The sequence below is a fragment of the Rutilus rutilus genome (assembly GCF_951802725.1).
Source record: "Rutilus rutilus genome assembly, chromosome: 10".
Classification (NCBI taxonomy): domain Eukaryota; kingdom Metazoa; phylum Chordata; class Actinopteri; order Cypriniformes; family Leuciscidae; genus Rutilus; species Rutilus rutilus.
This window is the reverse complement of record NC_140215.1, coordinates 8,729,134-8,748,571: the sequence shown is the minus strand read 5'-3', so window position 1 is coordinate 8,748,571 and position 19,438 is coordinate 8,729,134. Positions and strand designations below refer to the sequence as shown.

Here is a 19,438-nt window from a genome sequence, read left to right as displayed (position 1 = left end):
TGCATTTGGTATTTATATTTGAAAGAATCACTGTCCCTATTGCTGCTATCAGTATCATTACATTGAACAATTTAGGGAACATGATTTGAGTAAAAAAAAAAAACAATAAACATTTTTTATATATATGTGTGTGTGTGTGTGGGCATGTGACGGAATCAAATATGAAATGTCATCACAAGTGGGCAGCTTCTATCCTTGGTGACATCACCGAGGAAACACCCAAATGATCAGGGTACCTTTTCAACCAGCAGGGGTCGATGTTTTACACACACCAGACTCTCCACTCATCACAGCATCACCGCTCTGCTTCCAGCTTTAAGTGAGACTCGACCACACGTAAGTGGAACTCTTATATTCATTGTTTTCCGTTAACGTCAATCATTCTCGTAGCCAGTGTCTCCATGCCTGCCATCCATCCATGCCTTTTCCAATCATCCTAGCCCCTAAAACAGTGTCCTAGTGGAACATCTGCTATCTCCCTTATTGTGTTAGAATAGTAAAGTGTTGTATCTGCCTCCCCTGTTCCCTCCCACTCACTCACTCAGAGACCTGTGCACCATCCACACATTTGCACTCAACTCAACAGTCTAGGGAGCGATGCTGTTTCTATGACAACTGGGTCCTGCAGGACAAACTGCAGAAGGGATTTTCCTTTCAAAGGGGGTTCCGAGGAGAAGGGAGCACATGTTTAGCATGAAATTCAGCCCTCTGAAATCATTTTACTTGTTTATGATCTCATTATAAAGTAGGGAAAATTTTAATTTACATTAGTCATGTTAAATCTACAAGAGAAGACAAGACTCTTGTGAGGTAAAACATTCATGAAGCTGTGGAAGTAATATTTTTACTTTTAATATATAATTACAAATTATATATAGTATAGTCACTATTTATACAATAGTCTGTATAAATGTCCCTAATTATTTATCATATTGTAGAATTGGACACAATTATCATTTTGTTGAATTAGGAACTTTTTGTTGACTGTTCACATTTAAATAATTAGTGATATACTGACATATCAGCTAATTAATTAATTAACAGAATGTTTTTTAATTATTGAACACAATATTTTCAAATATTTAACCAAAATTCACTTTATATATATATATATATATATATATATATATATATATATATATATATATAAGATAAATATAGATTATTCTATCTATTTTATAATAGCAGAGATGTCCACACAACTGGTGTGCACTGGTTTAACTGGTGTTAAACTAACACTGTTTTATATTAAATAAAATATCAGCATTATGCTATCTAGCTCTCTAGATGTTGTTACCAGCTTTGGACTTCGACCACTAGTCGACCACTACAGTTAATGAATATTGAATGTTGTTGTCGTCTTCACAATCTAGATTTGAACCATGAAATATCATTATTGTTGCTTGTATACAACATGTCCAGCAGATGGCAGTCCATGTTGTATTGCAGCTGTTGTTTTAAGGTCTTTTGTTTGGTTCTCATGTTCTTTGGACTGTGCAAAGTATCACTATGTTCATTACACTCATGAGGGAATTCATTAATTTAGCCAACTATTACCATTGCTGATGAGATAATCAAATATCAATAGGTTTTGTTCTAATAATAATAGAAAATAATGTGAATTCTTACAAGGCTTGAGTGTTGAATCATGTTATTTTCTGAGGGAATAATAAAAAAAATCCCACTGCCAAGTCTGGTGCTGGTGACGGTGTTGATTCTTACTCAGCAGCTATCTTTGACACATGAATCAGAGCTTTATTCTGAACCCCTCCCTCATTAGGCCAATATGTCACAATTTCTGGAGTTTATGATTGGCTGTTAGCACCAAAGAAGAAGATGAGGGGCTGGGCCAAAGCATCCGGGCTGTCCAAAAAACTTGACCTATCAGGGTACAGCTGTTCCTTGATGACTTAGTGGGACTTGTCTGTCACCTCCCCGGGGGAACATTCGAGTGGAGGGAGGGGGCTATCATGAGTGAGACATTAACTTGGAGGGCAAGGGGACGAAAGTCTGGGCACTGCAGGCACTGAGTTGGAAACCACTACAGAGTTGGAAATCCTGCAATTGAGTAATCGCTTAAAGGATCCAGTGGTCATTTTTTTCCTTAGATGCCGAAGAACTGTGGGACCTGAGTCTGAGGGTGAAAAGCTGAGGCCAAATATTCCAAAAGGCAACAGGGGTAGCTGCTCCAGCCAGGAGTACATGCACAAGCTCCATTCGCCTAATTGGAAAAGATTAAGCTTTTTGTTTTCTGTTTCTCTAATTGGATGTCTCAAGGATGTGAGAAACATATTCCAAAATATTTAAAATGCAGAAAACCTGTGGGAAATTTCTATGTTCCTGAAGGCCTTTCAGAAGGTCTTCTGTTAATGCAGGTAGAGATTTCCACCTTTTTATGAAGTCATTGGATATGTAAGTATTGCATTATCTGGCATCGATAACTTAGACCTGGAGTGGAGTCTTGCATTTGATAATGTCTGCTTGAATGTTTGGAATATGTTTACAATATCAAAACACCAAATTCTGAAAAGCTATTTTATTTATGGACAATTTAGAGATTAGAGATACATTTTAATGTAAATTGAAGCTTTAATCAGTCCAATAACGTGCAGCAGTCTGTAAAGAAGCTCTCAACTGCATCATGAGGAAGGCTGAGGTCCAGATGACCCTGAAGAAGGGTGCTGATGAAGAAGCAAGAGGAATGGCGCCTCCCAGCCTTTTGGATTTGGGTGAAGGTAACTACGAATGTAGCTAAGTATATTAACATTTAATGTTTCATTTTGAAAGGTCAGTGGCTTATTCAGTCTACCTACAGCATTGTAGAAATGAATGGAACACCCCAACATAAGGACATTGTGCCCTATTATCAAGCTTGTGTAGCTCATTATCGAGTTTAGACTTCAGAGAAAAAAGGTGGAAGGCAAACGTTCTCACTCACCAAAATGTGATGCGTGATAATTTGCTAAAGGAGTAACACCCCTCAGATGTGTCTCACAAAATGGTGGATAATCCAGTTATGAAAAATACAGTGAAGGATTCACCCCTCCTTCTTCAGTCACTTTGTTTGTTTGGGGTTCCATGGTGGCAGTAACCTCAAGGATCTGTTTGGTGGCCGAGAGTGGAATGATGGGGGCAGCTGATGGCCTGAGACAAACTGCTCATCCGTCTTAATGTAGAGCTGCGAAATTTCCACCCCCAATGTTAGGGTGCTTTGTCTTCTCCTCTGAAGCTTTGAAGTAAACACTTCGCCTTCTTACTCAAATGGGAAAGACGAGGTTTCATGTGTTCTTTTTCAAGTTACCTTTGGGGCCGAAATGTTGCAGAGGTTGTTTGCTTTCACAGTCTAAAATGTGTGTAATGGCGCTTTTCCACTGCACGGTACGGTACGGCTCGGTACGGTACAGCAAGCTTTGGCGCTTTTCCACTGCATGGTACGGTACGGCTCGCTTCGGCTCGCTTTATATGGTACCACCTCTGTTGAGGTTCCAAGCGTACCGTACTGATACTAAAATGTGACGTGAAAACACTGCAGATCAGATTGATGTCGTCATCTGCGCTTCGTTGTAAGAGTTCCCAGACTCTTTTGTTTTTTTTGCAGTATTTTGTTTTGCTGCCATTAGCCTCATTTTAAACACATAAACTCCGTCTTGCAGTCAAAAACATCCACATGCTGAGAATCAAGAACACCAACCCCTCGATAGGCTCCATTCTTCCTGTGTTGTGCGTTTGAAATGTGGCACGTTTACGATGATGTTATGGCAGTAGAGGCGGCAACTATAACGATCAGTCCCACCCACTTTGAAGCGGTACTAACTGCAGTGGAAAAGCAACCGAGCTAAAGCGAACCGAACTGTGCCGTACCGAGTCGAGTCGTACCACGCAGTGGAAAAGCGAAGCGAGCCGAACCGTTCCGCGCCGAGTCGAACCGAACCGTACCATGCAGTGGAAAAGCGCCATAATTGACCATGTCTTTACAAGGAATGTGTGGGAACATGTAAAACATAAACATGTTAAACGGGCTGGACAATATAGCTAAAATGTTATCTCTATGCTTTTCGATGTATATACATAGACAAAATTTAAACATTGGTCTTAACACCCTCATCTCAAGGAGGAATTGTGAAATTTATTGACAGTCTTTTCAAAAAAATGTAGTGCGAAGTATTTGGCACAATAAAATAATACCATTATTTGTAAAGTTGCAAAATGTTATATTCCCCTCACCCCCACAAATATGTCTTGAAATTTCAGTATCATCTAAAAAAAACAATGGTGAACATTCCAGACCTTAAATTCATGGAAAGTCTTTGGGATGTGCTGGAGTAGACAGACTTTACAGAGGGCTTGACTCTTGCATTGTCAATGCAAGATCTTGGCCAAAAACCTCTTGATGGAAATAAATGTTGTGAAGTTTTTCCATCAACAGGTGCATCAACATACATTTTTGTCAAGGTCTTGTATTGACAATGTTTGCGTCCATCACACTGTAAAGTCTCCTCTAGCACATCCCAAAGACTTTCAATTTAAGGTCTGGACTCAGAGGTGCCATGTGTGAAAATGATTCTTCATGCTCCATCCCAACCATTCTTTCACAATTTGTGTTACGAAACTGCTCCGAGACACGAGGGTTAAGATCCAAACGCAGCTTTATTGTGGGTAATCCAGAGGCGTAATCCAGTGTACAGGCAAAAGGTCAAAACACAGGTAGGCAGTCCAAACAAACCAACAAAGAAACAAACAAAACAGGCAGGGACCAGAGGCAAAAGAGTAATCCAGGGAACAGGGCAAGAAATCCAAATAAACCAAAAGACAAGAAACCAGGGAAAACGCTCAGAATTGCAGTGTAACACTTAAACAAGACTTCACGGTGAGTGAATGAATGAACATGGTATAAATAGACTGAGACTAACAGGATGATGAGACACAGGTGAATGCAATCAGTGAATGAGGTACAGGTGAATGTGATCAGTGATAAGTGATGATGAGTCCGGGCAGTGAGTTATGGGAAATGTAGTTTGTGAGTGATAATAGTCTTATGTGGAGTGCCCTCTGGTGGCTCTCAAGGGCACTCCAGCTGGTGACCGTTACAATTTGAGCCTGATCAATCTTTACATTGTAAAGTTATATACATATATATAACATATAGAAACATATTAATCCCTGCAATAATGATCCAACCATAGACTCTAGACAAGCATTTGCCTATTTAAATCTGAACAACGACTTTTTTTTTTTTGGCCGGGCAGTGTATTTCATTTATATTTTTTGTGCATTTTTGTTAACATTTTGTATGCTATAAATGTTTAATGTCGAATAAACATGATGTCAAATCTGGGTCCTGAAGCAAAACCAGTTGAGACCCACTGATATAGAGTATGTGTCTGTGACGTCTGTAGTCATGATACATGTGTCAATCCTCTGGACAACTTGTGGAGTTTACACCTGTCTTGTCACTCAGCTAAATGCCATATGTCTTTCTCTTTTGCTTTTCCTTTACAATGTCTTTTTGTCCCCACCAACTACTCACTGTTATCCTCCCATTTCATCTATTTTAGATTTTTCTGAAGTCTGTATTGTTTTACTCTAATTCTTTGTGATTTTTTACCATTCCCATTCTATGTATCTCTCCTTTTTCTCTCTCGTTTTTATTTCTGCCTTTCTTACCTTACCCTATTCCACTTCCCTGTCTTTCAATGTCTGTACTGTCGTCTTGGCCAGAAGGACCATCTCTACCCCTCTGGCTATTTCTGACAGTGGAATGTGCCAGGCTTCAGATTTTTGTGATGTTAATAGGCCACCCATTCTCCATTTACACAGGAAGACATCACAGCTATATAGGCCTTACAGTGAAGTCATGTGCTTGAGGTAATTCCTAATTTAAGTCAGTAGAGATTAAAGCCTGCAAACACCCACCCAACCGCTAGTCATAATAACCCTGCCAGTCTAAGACAGATCCCACAATACTGCTCTGCTCCAGAGGTGACTCAATACCTTAGGAAGCACACACTTTTGTTCTTGGCAGGGGAGACAGTGGATGATTCTTTAATATTTTCTTTCATTTATATTTATTTATTTTATATTTTCCTTCATAACTCAGACTACAGACACAGACTGTGAGGCTTACTTTCATATGCGCTAGTACAAATAATTTTTTCTTTTTTACAAAATGATACAAAAGAGCGAACTTCTTCTAATCGGTGTCATCATTACAGCTTATTTGTGACTGAAGAAATATTGCATGTTACAATTGCCCTGGTCTCTCTTATATGATATTTTACCATAGTTTTCATAATCGTTATGAACCTACAATATCTGTTGGTTGCTTGGTGGCATCCGACCAGGGATCTCTGTGTTTCTGATGCGATTTTGTAGCATTTGCCACCTGATAAACACCGTTGAGAATTGCTATGGTCCTTCTCTGTTTGTTAAAGCACTCTGTAAAGCTAAAAGGACTCCTTAGAGAGCAAACGGCACCCATAGGAACTAAATAATGGATTTGCACTAGTATATACTGCTCTTTGTAACTGCAGATAAAGAGAGATGGTATCTGTGGGGATAAGGAAACAGGGAAAAATTAGAAATAAGAGTCATGAGCAGCAAAGGAGCAAGTGAAGTGGGCTTATAGTCAGAGAGAAGGGAGGAGAGGAAGGCAGAAAATGGAGGCTAAGTGTTTTCGAGGGCGTCAGCTGGAGGTGTCAGTCTCATATCATGGCTGCTTGACAAGTGCTTTTCACATTGAATGTGTAAAATATAACTCTGAAGCTAGAACATTTTTGGGCAAAAGTTTTTAAAAAAATACCGTAAAACTTCAAATAATAGCCCAACTAATAATAGCTTTTATTTTCCCAAATTGCCGAACTGCACCGGCTTGTATTTGAGACAGGCGTCTATATGAGACAGGCCTTTAATTTAGTGTTGATATGTTGTTCATTGAGTGTAGGCCTAGAGATAACGATCCAAATAGTATAGACTGATAGACGGAAAGTATGACAGTAGGAGGTTACCAAATCTGTGTTTGTGTTTAACAAATCAGTTAATGTAAGAATTAGCCTACTATATTTCCGTATGTCTAAAGGGGGTCGCACACCAGACGAGAAGCGCAGCGCCACGTCTTTAAAATTCCAAAACATTATTCTCTATGAGTATACATTGTCTCAAATCGTCGTTAATGTATATACTGACTTCACCCTGTGCTGCAATATACATTCAGTTTTACATTCATTTACAGAAATCAGCTGCTTGAATGAAAATTGCTGATGTATCGGATTTTCAGGTTATATTCTCAATTCATTCAGTTAACGGAATCTGCTCCATAGAACTGGCTTAAACAGACGATCTGACGGGTTTTAGAAGATTAAATACAACCCGAAACTAAAAAACAGACCAGGCCTCTATTTGAGACCGGCCTTTATTTATCGAAACCTGTAGTCACACCAGGCGTGTAAAAGAGACAGGCGTCTATTTGGGACTCGGCTATTATTTTAAGTTTTACGGTAGATCATAAAATTAAACATTGAAATTTAGAATGTTATCATATCAATAATTATGGTATTAAAAACTGCAGCAAATCTACTGTATAAAAACGGTATGATCAGCACAAAGCATTTAGTTGGTGTTTTGAAAATGAGTGCATGTCTCACAGGTTTTCCATGTCCACCAAAATGCTATAGAGTTTGAATGGTCACATGTCCTCTGAATTCAACAAAATATGTGGGGAATTTTTCTCCTTTTTATAAGTTAATCTCTCTCTCTCTCTCTCTCTCTCTCTCTCTCTCTCTCTTTTTTTTTTTTGCTATCTGTGCATGATTAGGCTATATGGTTGGTTGCACTTTTATATTGTATAAATTGTATTATCTGGTTAGTTGCAGTTGTTGTTTACACACAGTTGATTTCTTTTTGATTTCTTTGAAAAATCAAAAAGAAATTGTATTTGATAACCAAAAAGTAACCACATACAAAATAAAAAACTGCATACTCGTCATTGTATGAATTAAATATGCTACAAAAGCTATTCGGTCAAGAGAAGTGAGTAATTTTTTTCTCACAAGGATGTCACTTTATGAAGTTTTATGTAACAAAGTTCGGGAGGAGCATGTTCAGGTAATCATCCAATCAGCACAAGAAGAAGCAAGTATAAATAAAGCCTTCCCTTACCTCCTGTCTCATGACAAATTTCTCAGCATCCCGCCACCACCCCATCACCTCACATTCAGATGGGTCTGCTCATAGATACCTATGATCTATACATTCATAGGGGGGAGTACTCTGCACTGTAACAAATTGCTGTAGATTCTACAGTAAAATTCTACAGAAATTTATTGTTTTATCATTTTACAAGTTATTACTGTAATTCGCAATGCATTATGGGTCAAAAAGAGTATTACAGTTGTTAACAGTATATTTCCCTGTCAACTGTAAATTGATTTACAGGTAAGAGGTGTTTTCACTGTAGTTCATACGGTTTTACAACTATTTACTGTGACGTGGCATTATGGGATTGCGCGGGCTGAATACAGATTTGAAAACTGGTGGACAAGAGGAGTTGAAGATAAGAGGCACTATTTACTAAATTTTTGGTAAGTTAACTTAAATTTACCTCCATAAATATTACAATCTAAATGTATTACTTAATGCTGTTTAAGCGATTCATATTTTGAACAGAATTCATAACATAAGCATGTCAGATGCAATTAATTTTATCGACTTGTTAACAACTGCGTGTTATCAGGACATTTAGTGGGATGTAAAAGTGTTTGATTACAAAAAAAAAATCGTTACGTTTATTTAGTAAAGGAATGTGTCTTTAATTTAAAATTTCTTGTTTCAGGCACAAGATTCGCGACGGGGCGCGCCATAACAGTGGTGAGACGAAGCTGAAATTACAAGGTAAAACCTGGTAAATGTTATGGACGAATGCTGCAGTTTGGTATAGTTTTATTCGCATTTGCTCTCAAGAGAGTATTTTTGGAGCATTTGCAGTTTGGCAGACAAGACAAATCCACTGAAGTGTTGGTGAGACAAAACTACGCACGTGCAGTTAGCTTTCTTGACGAAAAACATTAGGCTATAAATGATATTAACATCGTTGGGTGGTGCTATTTTCTCATTTATTTCACCAGTTTTGATTTCTTATCGAGAGCATGTAACGTTAGTGTTTAGCAAAGGCCTGCGTCATAACTAAATTTAACGCAAAGTTGACTTAAATTTACGTCCATAAATATTACACTCTAATGTATTACTTTGCTGTTTAAGCGATTCATATTTTGAACAGAATTCATAACATAAGCAAGAAGCAATTAATTTTATCAACTTGTTAACAACTGCGTGTTATCAGGACATTTAGTGGGATGTAAAAGTGTTTGATTCCAATATCCCCCCCCCCCCCGAAACGTTACGTTTATTTAGTAAAGGAATGTGTCTTTAATTTTAAATTTCTTGTTTCAGGCGAGGCACAGATTCGCGACGGGGCGCGCCATAACAGTGGTGAGACGAAGCTGACTGTTGCAAGGTAAAACCATCGTAAATGTTATGGACGAATGCTGCAGTTTGTTGCACTTTTATTCGCATTTGCTCTCAAGAGAATATTTTTAGAGCATTTGCAGTTTGGCAGACAAGACAAATCCACTGAAGTGTTGGTGAGACAAAACGCACGTGCAGTTAGCTCGACGAAAAACATTAGAATAGGCTATAAATTATATTTACATCGTTGGATGTTGCTATTTTCTCATTTATTTCACCAGTTTTGATTTTTTATTTAGAGCATGTAAACAGTGTTTAACAAAGGCCTGCGTCATAACTAAATTTAACGCAAAGTTAACTTAAATTTACGTCCCTAAATATTACAATCTAATTACTTAATGCTGTTTAAGCGATTCATATAATCAATTTGCTGCGAACAATGATATAGGAATATGCCTATTCGCCTTTGCTCTCGAGAGAGTATTTTTTAGAGCATTTGCAGTTTGGAAGACGACTATTAAATTGCTGTTGAGACAAAAGTCACAAAACTATACAGTAAATAAGCACGTGCAGTTAGCTTTGCTGACGAAAAACATTAGCCTATGATTTTAACATCGTTGGATGCTGCTATTTTCTCATTTATTTCACTAGTTTGGATTTCTTATTGAGAGCATGTAAAACCAGTGTTTAACAAATCCCTGCGTCATAACTAAATTTAAAATGACTGGCAAAAGATTTGAAAGTTAATTTTATTTTCTGTTCAAAGTTCCCATAGTTATCGTTTTCTTAATATAACTTGAACCTAAATCTAAATGAGAAATGTATCACTGTAAATTGTGTCAACATGAAAGCAATACCATTGTAGGTTTTACTAAGCATATGAAAGGTCACAGTAATGTTCCAAACTGCTGTTTTACCTGTGGTGTACCTGACTGTTCCCGTGCATTTACAAAATTTGCAGCTTTTAAGTCTCATCTATATAGAGACCATAAAGGTTATCAGAAGTCTCGTAAAGGTGCCAGATTTGACCAAATAGACACAACACTGATTTGCCAGATTGGATATTGTCATTTCACATGTACAACTCTGCATGACTTAATTAGGCATTTAAAAGGCCATATTGATGAGGGCAGGGAAATAAAATGCCCCTTTAAGAGTTGTGAGAGGACATTTAGTGTAAAATCCACATTTGCATCTCATATCTCAAGAACACACAAAAACAGTCCACCTGAGCTTCTAAATGAAGCAGTTTTTGCAAACCCACCACAACATGTGTGTCAGCCCTGTACATCTCAAGATGAGAGTGAGGGGCCTGAGCCATGTGAGGTCTTTGAAAGTGTAGATGAAGATTTTTTTCTGAAGAATTTGACTTTGTTTTATTTGAAACTGCAAGCAAAGCTTCTTTTACCTTCATCTGTAATTCAGACCATCATTGAGGAAGTCCAAGGAATTCATGATCTGGCCCAGGCAAGCGTCTACTCAAATCTTAAGGACAAATTGTCAGAACTTGGGGTGTCTAGTGACGCAATAAGTAATGTTATTGAAGACCTCAAAAAGAACGACTTACTTAAGGCAGGCAATTATATGTTGCGTACAGATCAATGTCGAAAGACAGTCTTTAAAAACTCCTTCAATTACGTAGAGCCAATGCCTTTGTATTTAGGTACCAATGACTCTGGGAAAGAATGCTTTGCCCAGTACGTGCCTATAAAGGAAACTCTTAATGCCCTTTTTGAATCAGAGGATTTCAAAAAGCAATATGAACTATCTCATTCTCGACTACCAAACAAAGATGTGTTTGAGGACATTTGGGATGGACATAATATTGCCAATAATGCCTCATTTAAAACAGACAAATCATCTATGGCCTTTATTCTCTATCAAGATGCTTTCGAGGTTGTAAATCCTTTAGGATCAGGTCGAAAAAAACACAAGATTTTGGCAGTATATTTGACACTTGGTGACATTTTACCATACAACAGGTCCAATGTTGATCAGATGCAGCTTGTTCTTCTCTGCAGGGAACAAGATTTTAAGAATTTTGGACAGGATGTTGTTTTTAATCAATTGATTAAAGACCTAAAAGACCTAGAGGAGTGTGGCATTGCACTGAAAGATGGTAAAGTTATTAAAGGGACTCTGTGTGCAATAGCAGGAGACAATCTGGGGTCACACAGTATTGGTGGCTTCCAGGAGAACTTTAGCAGGAGTACTTTTTTTTGTAGATTTTGTGACATAGACAGACAGACATTTGAGTGTAGTCCATGGTCTGCTGGTTCAAAAAGAACAAAGCTGTCATATCAGCAGCACATTGAAGACCTAAGAGAAAGCAACAGAGATTCTGTGTGTGGAATAAAATTTGACTCCGTATTCAACCAGCTGCTTTACTTTCATATCTGCCAGCCTGGTCTCCCACCATGTCTAGGTCATGACCTTTTTGAGGGTGTTGTTTCCTGTGACTTGGCATTATGCATCAACTACCTGGTAAACAAAGAGAAGCATTTCACATATGAAGAATTGAATAGAAGGATAAGTCAGTTTACTTACCTTGGAAATGAAGCAGATGACAAACCTCCAGAGTTTTGTCCAAATAGTGAGAAGTTAAGTGGGCATGCAGTCCAAAATTGGTGTCTGTTGAGAGTTCTCCCTTTGTTGATTGGAGACAGGATTAAAAAACCAACCGAAAATAGTGTGTGGAAGTTGATTTTGCTCCTAAGAGAAATAGTTGTGCATGTCTGTTCACCAGCTATTACTCCTGACCAGGTTGCTTATTTGGGTGTCCTCATCGAAGAATACATCCAGTCTAGAGTGGAGTTATTTCCAGAGTTTAACCTTAAACCAAAACACCACTATCTTTGTCACTATCCAGAGCTTATAATCCAATTTGGACCTCTGATCCGTCTTTGGACTCTGAGATTTGAAAGTAAGCACACTTACTTCAAACAGTGTGCAAGAAAATTGCACAACTTTAAAAACCTGTGTGCTACTTTAGCAGAGAGACATCAGCTCTTACAAGCATACTTGAGTGCTGGGACTCTTTTTCCACCTGTAGTTCAGGTGGGAAGAGGAGATGAATTTTATGCTGGTGACTACAATGAGAGAATTAAGGCAGCAACTTTAGCATTTCATTTCTCTCATGACTCCACTGTAGCTGCAAATGAAGTCATCTACAAAGGCACCAAGTACAAAAAAAACATGTATGTTGCACTAAAACAAGACGAAGAAGGTCTACACATGGGTGAGATTAAACTGATTTTAATTCATTGTAATGATTCCGTCTACTTTGTTGTGAGGAGGCAGCAGGCTGTGGAGCTTGTTGATATGGGTATCCATTTTCTAACAGAGACAGTTCAAGATTCAAACTACATGTGTGTAAAGCAAGAGAATCTCCTTGATTATTATCCATTGGCGCAGTACAAGATGAATGACATACCAGTGATTATTTTTCATCACTCTCTCCCAGATTTGTAGAAACATGTCCGCATTGGGGGAGGATGTACGAGATGCTGTGTTGGCAGTCCTACCTGGGCTGCAAGAGGAGAAACTACTGTCTCTCCTGAACAAGTTGGCAAGCATAGGAGTTGAGTCCAAATCTGACCTGCAGTTAGTTAAAGAGGAGGATCTGCCTGATCACATCACGCCAATACAGTGTCGCCGCCTCCTCAATGCTTGGAATGTAGAAGGTATGTCATGGTCATCTTCCTCATCATTACTGTAGTACTTGACATAAAAGATTAAAAAGAAGACTTCACTGACAATTTATAATTTTCTCACCTGTATACTGACTCAAACTCTTACAACTTTTGCTTTTTTTGTGAAACATTAACAAATAAATTGATGGAGATGTGTGATTTTGTTCATACAATGTATGTCAATGTCGTCCAACACTTCCAAGTTCCATAAAGGACTTAAAGGCATCATAAAGATATGAGGGGGTATAATTAATGTTTTCTGATGTAATATTATAATTTTTGAGTAAAATGCAACTTTTATTCAGTATAAATCTTGACCTAAATGGTCTCATTTTCATGATTATGATTTGAAGTTTGATTACACGTCCTTGATTATGTTGGATTATGAATTATCTTCATGCTGCCATTACATCCTTTTTGGAGCCTGAGAGTTTAGGACCTTAAAGGGATCGTTCACCCAATAATGAAAATTCTGATATCATTTACTCACACTCATGAAATGAGTTTCTCTCTTCTGTTGAACACAAAATATGATATTTTGAATAATGTTGGTAACCAGATAGTTGACAGTAGCCATTGACTTCCATAATAGGAAAAAAAATACTATGTAAGTAAATGGCTACCGCCAACTGTCTGGTTACCAACATTATTCAAAATATCATCTTTTGTGTTCAACAGAAGAGAGAAACTCATACAGGTTTGGAACAACATGAAGGTGAGTAAATGATGTCAGAATTTTCTTTTTTTTTTTTTGTGAACTGTCCCTTTAAGCAAGGACCCTGCTGACTTGCATTGTATGGATGTAAACATCACAATTACAAAAAAATATGTTCTGCAGAAGACATTAAGTTGCATTTGAGACAACATAAGGGTAAATAATGAGAGAATCATTTTTGAATACTTTTTATCTTTGGTAACTACTTCAGTGTTAATTGTGTGTGGATGCTGAGTTGTATCAGGTTTTTTTTTTTTTTTTTTTTTTTCAGACCAAACAAGTTGTGTCAAAGCAACACCTCTAGAATCCACACAAAGAGTCTTTAAAACCACAATGAAGGACTTTCCATCATCAAATTCTAGTTCCTCAAGCACACCAAGTGTCTCGAGCACAGACAGTTCCAGTACAACTGTGGACTTAAGTGTATGGCCTGAAAACTTTGAAGTTCCCTGGAATAGGATGCCTTCTGGTATTAAAACAGCCATTGCACTGGGAAAACGCCCCACAGCTAAAGATCGCAGAGAAATGATAAGAATTGTTGTGGATGAGATGAGACTGACAGAGTTAAATCCATCAAAATCACAGTGCTTGATTGTCGCGAAAAAGATCGTGAAACAGTATTCACAAAGCTTTGCTGATGTCCTGGTAGATGGCACAAGAATAGGGACTGGCTATGGATCTCTTTTGACTCAACTAAAAACAAGAGTGGAGCATGTTAATCGTGGCTGCTTGTTGTCAAGACGCAGGACGCAGAAAAAGACCTCAAATTCATCAGGAGAAGACATTGCCCCAGGACCTGCAGACCAGTATGGTTGTGTGAGATGGCAGCCTGAGTGTCCGCAAGAAGAATCTGAGGAGAGTCTCCAAGAAAAACAAAAAGAAATGAAAGACCTCTACAGTACTGAGGGGCCAGCTGGGGCAGAGAGAGGACATCTCAGTCAGTTAATGAAGGCAACATACTACCTACAACGGAAATCCATCAATGCTTGCCCACCACCATCGATTGCTGACTTGAAAAATGACTGGCCTTATCTTTTCACGCCCAAAGAATTGTACAACCACTTTAAATCTCTTACAAACATAACCATTCTAGAGAAACTTGAGAAGTCTATGGAAGAAAAGGGAAAGATGATACTTCAGTTCTTCAGACAAATGCCAGCAGGGACTAATACAGATGAGATGCAACGCATACTTATGAAGTATGATGACAGTGGAGCATCCTGCTTAATCCCATGTGTGGTCCTTCTGCTTCTGTCACACTTCAAAGAAAAACCTGAAGCACTCTTTCTTCAGGCCGATGTAAGTCATATACAGTGCTTTTCTATTATAACAATTTGTTGTGGGGTTATGTTTTGTTCTCATATACTGCATTTAATTACATGTACAATTTTTTCCTTTTATTTTTTTTTTTCTTGTAGATGTCAGCAACAGCAGCTGATGTGGCAAAAAGTTCTACACTTCCAGACTCTCCGAGACTGATTGTCTTAGGTACGTTCCAAAATCTTTAAATTACTTAAAACATTTTGCCTGTTGTATTTTAGCATACATTTTTATAAAGTGTTTCTTATATGTATTATTTTTAGGTGAAATTCTCACTGCAACCCAGTGGATGCTGAGTATTGAGGGTCAAGTGGTTATGAATCCACACCCCAATTTTATGGCTGGATTTGCTGCTTTGTTTGCAGCTTACTACAACTTTAATCTGGTGTACCAGCATGAGGCATCCTGCACACTTGAATTTGTTCAAAGGTAGGTTTACTTAAATATAAATGTGTATATGTTAAAGGATTTGTTCACCCAAAAATTTAATTTCTGTCATTAATTAACTACTGACCTTCGTTCATTTTCGGAACACAAATTAAGATATTTTTGATGAAATACGTGAGGTTTCTGAACCACACATAGGCAGCAAAATCATTGCAACTTTCAAAGTCCAGAAAGGCAGTTAAGACATTGTTAAAATAGACCATGTGATAGCCCTACAGTGGATCAACTTTAATGTTACGAAGCCACAATAATACTTGCAACAAAACCGCAAAATAACGACTTTATTCAACAATCTCTTCTCTTCTGTGTCAGTCTCTGATGCTGTTAATGTAGTAAACACAGTGCAGCGCTTCCAGGTTCTACGTTAGAACAAAAATATTCTCATCACTTCAAAACATTAAGGTTGATCCACTGGAGTTACATGGACTATTTTAAAGATGTTTTTACTACCTTTCTGGGCCTTGAAAGTTGTAATGACGTTGTGGTCTATGTGTGGTTCAGAAACCTCTCTGATTTCATCAAAAACATCTTAATGTGTGTTCCTGAAAATGAATGAAGGTCAGTAGTTAATTAATGACAGATTAATAAGTAATTAATTACCGAAATGTCATTTTGAGGTGAACTAACCCTTTATAATACAGTAGTAGTGCAGCAAATGCTTATTGTAAAGTGGTATATTTTCATTAGTCTGCACATGATCCTAAAGCTTCTGCTTGTGTTTTTCTGACTGATTTTTGTGCAGATGTTTTGTTGGACTCAACCCATCCACTGGTACCAAGACAGTCAAAAAAAGTGGAAAGGCCTCAGAGAAGAGGAACAACACAGTTAATCCTCATGTGTCTACTCTTCTCAGAAAGCTAATGGACTTTGAGTGGTTAAGCATGTAAGTTGTCAAATGTATAATTATATATATAAAAAAAAATAAACTACAGGAGATGTCTATAAAATGACACATAATTCTATATATAATCTTGTTCAGTAAGATCTTGTTCTCCTGCCAAAAAGTGTTCAACTTACACAAAATGTAAAAAAGTACTTTACATTAAAGTTGTATTGTGTTGTTTATCACAAACATGTATACAAAAATAATTGAAAAAAAGCAGAAATGTGAGTTTTAACAGATGCGAGTTAACCATAATGCCATTCTGTTGATTGAGCTTAAAGGGACAGTTCACCCAAAAATGGAAATTCCGTCATTTACTCACCCCCCATGTTGTTCCAAACCTGTTTGAGTTTCTTTCTTCTGTTGAACACAAAAGATATTTTGAAGAATGTTGGTAATCAAAAAGTTGATGGTAGCCATTTACTTTCAATTGTCTGGTTACCAAAATTCTTTAAAATATCATATTTTGTGTTCAACAGAAGAAAAAAACTCATACAGGTTTGGAACAAATTGAGGGTGAGTAAACAGAATTATGACAGAATTTTCATTTTTGGATGAACTGTCCCTTTAACTTTTATTGAACCCAGAATCTTCCTTTTAAGTAATTTTAAGTCTACAAGTTGTTTGTAGTCATTTTGTGACTGATTTAGAAAATATTTTTTGTACTTAAAAGTAAAATTGTTGTTATTCTTGTCTTGCAGTAATTTGCTTGTTATTTTAATAAATATTTTTCTACAACAGCTCTGACTTTGTGCTTGTTTTTTTTATGTTTATTTTAATGCATTTACATCAATATAATGGTAAATAATAGAGTACAGTTTACATTTAAAATGATTATTTTCAGCTTTTTAAATGTTAAACTATTACAGCATCTTCTTGAATTTTGGGGGTATTTACAGGATTTTATTGCCAACTTTATTGCCAGGTAAATTCTGTACTTTAGTGAAATTACAAAAAATTGCTGTAAAATATATTTACAGGATTTTATTGGCAACTTTATTGCCAGGTAAATACTGTACTTAAGTGAAATTACAAAATATTGCTGTAAAATAAAATACAAGTTTAAATCAATGTTACTGTAAAAAAACTATAAATTACTGTATTTCATATACAAAAATTAACTGTAAATTGCTTTACAGTATTATACTGTAATCAATTTTACAGCAATTACCAACATTTTTACAGGATTTTATTGGCAACTTTTTTGCCAGTAAATTCCTGTAAATTCTACAGGAAATTTTTTACAGTGTGGGGTCGGGCCGAATTCCGAGCTCGGAGCCCTCCCCCCGGACAGCAAGCCAAATACGCATTATAATATTACATCAGATTTCATTAACATGTGAACTCGTGAAAATACCTTATGCACAGATTCAATATAATAGCTGTTTACGTTTACTTAAGACATAACTTAAGAATGTGTTTACATGAATAGTCTGGCATTTTAACAAAGTGTGTGTATTTGTCCGTTCAGGTACAATGGGCCATGCAAGAGAACTGAATGCACACTGACAGACTGCTTTCTGTGCGTGCAGCTCGTTTGTGTGTGCATGGAAGGTTGCCTGTCAGCGTTTGGGTGCCCAATTGGGGCAGTTGTGGCCTAATGGTTAGAGAGTCAGACTGGTAACTCAAAGATTACGGTTTCGATTCTTAATACCGGCAGGAAATGACTGAGGTGGCCTTGAGCAAGGCTCCTAACCTCCAATCTCTCCTAACCCCTAGTGCGAGAGAGAATCGTGATGCATTCTGAAAATCTCAGAATCAATCCAGAATCATTTCGCGATTTGCGATGCATTGATTTCTTGCCCCAGCCCTATTAATAACTTTAAGCAGCCCTACACTCAGCAGATAGATTAACATACCATGGTATAAAATATATAGCAAAATCTCTGTTGTTTGAAACTGGTTGCACATTATGGGCCCTATCTTGCACCCAGCGCAATTGACTTTGTACACTGACGCATGTATCATTCCTATTTTGCACCCGCGCAAAGCGGACTTTTCCCTCCACAGACGCACGTCGGTTAACTAGCAAATACACTTGCGCTCCCGGGGGCGGTTCAGCGCAAAGAGGAGGCGTGTTCCGGCGCAAACGTTCCCTCATGCTATTTTGCAGGTTTAGAAAACAATTCCGCCAGTGACCAGGAAAAACCTAGTCTAAAGTCAGTGGCGCGTTGCACATGTTATTCATGCTATTTTAAGGGCGCATGCTTGGCCATAATCAATGTAGCGTGTGCACAACGCGCATTACAATTTGATGCTCTCATCTACACAGAAGCAGCCGTTTTCATTTTTGCAAATCATACATTATTACTAGGAAAAATATTAGGTCTTGTAGGTAAGCCTAGGGCTTCTACGTATCCCTTTTCGAACAGTGTGATTATTATGCAAAAAAAAAAAAAAAAAAAAAGGTTTTGTTTTTCTTGATTTTGTTTTATTTTTATTGATGGATATTTAATGTGTTGCTGTCTTTGGTTTAATTTATTTTTTAATTGTTCGAAATAAAGATTCCATTCATTTATTCATATTAATACACGAGGGAAATCATTGTTGTGTCCATTAAGATGTGAAAATAAAATAGGCATAAATCTAGCTTACACATTTAATCATACGCCCAAATTATCATACGCCTGTTTAACCGAAGCTAATTTGGGTGTGTTTGTTTCTCCATCCCCAATGTCTCCTCGGCTGTGAACCGCTCCTGGCGCGCGCCTGGCAAATCCGCCGTTATAATAGGAATCCGCTTAGAAAAAGCGCGCCTGCTCTTAAAGGGAATGTGAGATGTCGCTCTGATTGGTTTATTTCACGTTACGCCCAAACCACACCTATGAATAATGAAGCTACTTCAGACCAACCCCTTTTAGATTTGCGTCGGGCGCAAGAGTCATTTATCCCGCCGGGAAAATAGCAACAGCGCCGAGACCC

The 19,438-nt window shown here is 37.6% G+C and overlaps 2 protein-coding genes across 2 annotated transcripts in view; both read left to right on the top strand.

Annotated features, from left to right (window-relative positions):
• The first annotated feature begins 1,949 nt into the window (after window positions 1–1,949).
• The window catches only part of LOC311298832 (titin-like), a 32,463-nt gene continuing 14,974 nt past the window's right edge, over window positions 1,950–19,438 (top strand). The window contains exons 1-2 of the mRNA XM_084422098.1: window positions 1,950–2,412; window positions 2,613–2,735. Coding sequence (XP_084278224.1) covers window positions 2,642–2,735 — 94 coding nt within the window. The 5' untranslated portion in view covers window positions 1,950–2,412; window positions 2,613–2,641. The remainder of the gene's footprint in view (window positions 2,413–2,612; window positions 2,736–19,438) is intronic.
• LOC311297773 (uncharacterized protein) lies at window positions 8,335–16,835 on the top strand. Its single transcript, XM_084420209.1, has 8 exons — window positions 8,335–8,576; window positions 8,828–8,886; window positions 9,445–9,508; window positions 12,923–13,142; window positions 14,138–15,165; window positions 15,285–15,354; window positions 15,450–15,615; window positions 16,376–16,835. The coding sequence occupies exons 4-8, from the start codon at window positions 12,935–12,937 to the stop codon at window positions 16,518–16,520; spliced, it is 1,617 nt and encodes a 538-aa protein (XP_084276335.1). The 5' UTR covers window positions 8,335–8,576; window positions 8,828–8,886; window positions 9,445–9,508; window positions 12,923–12,934; the 3' UTR covers window positions 16,521–16,835.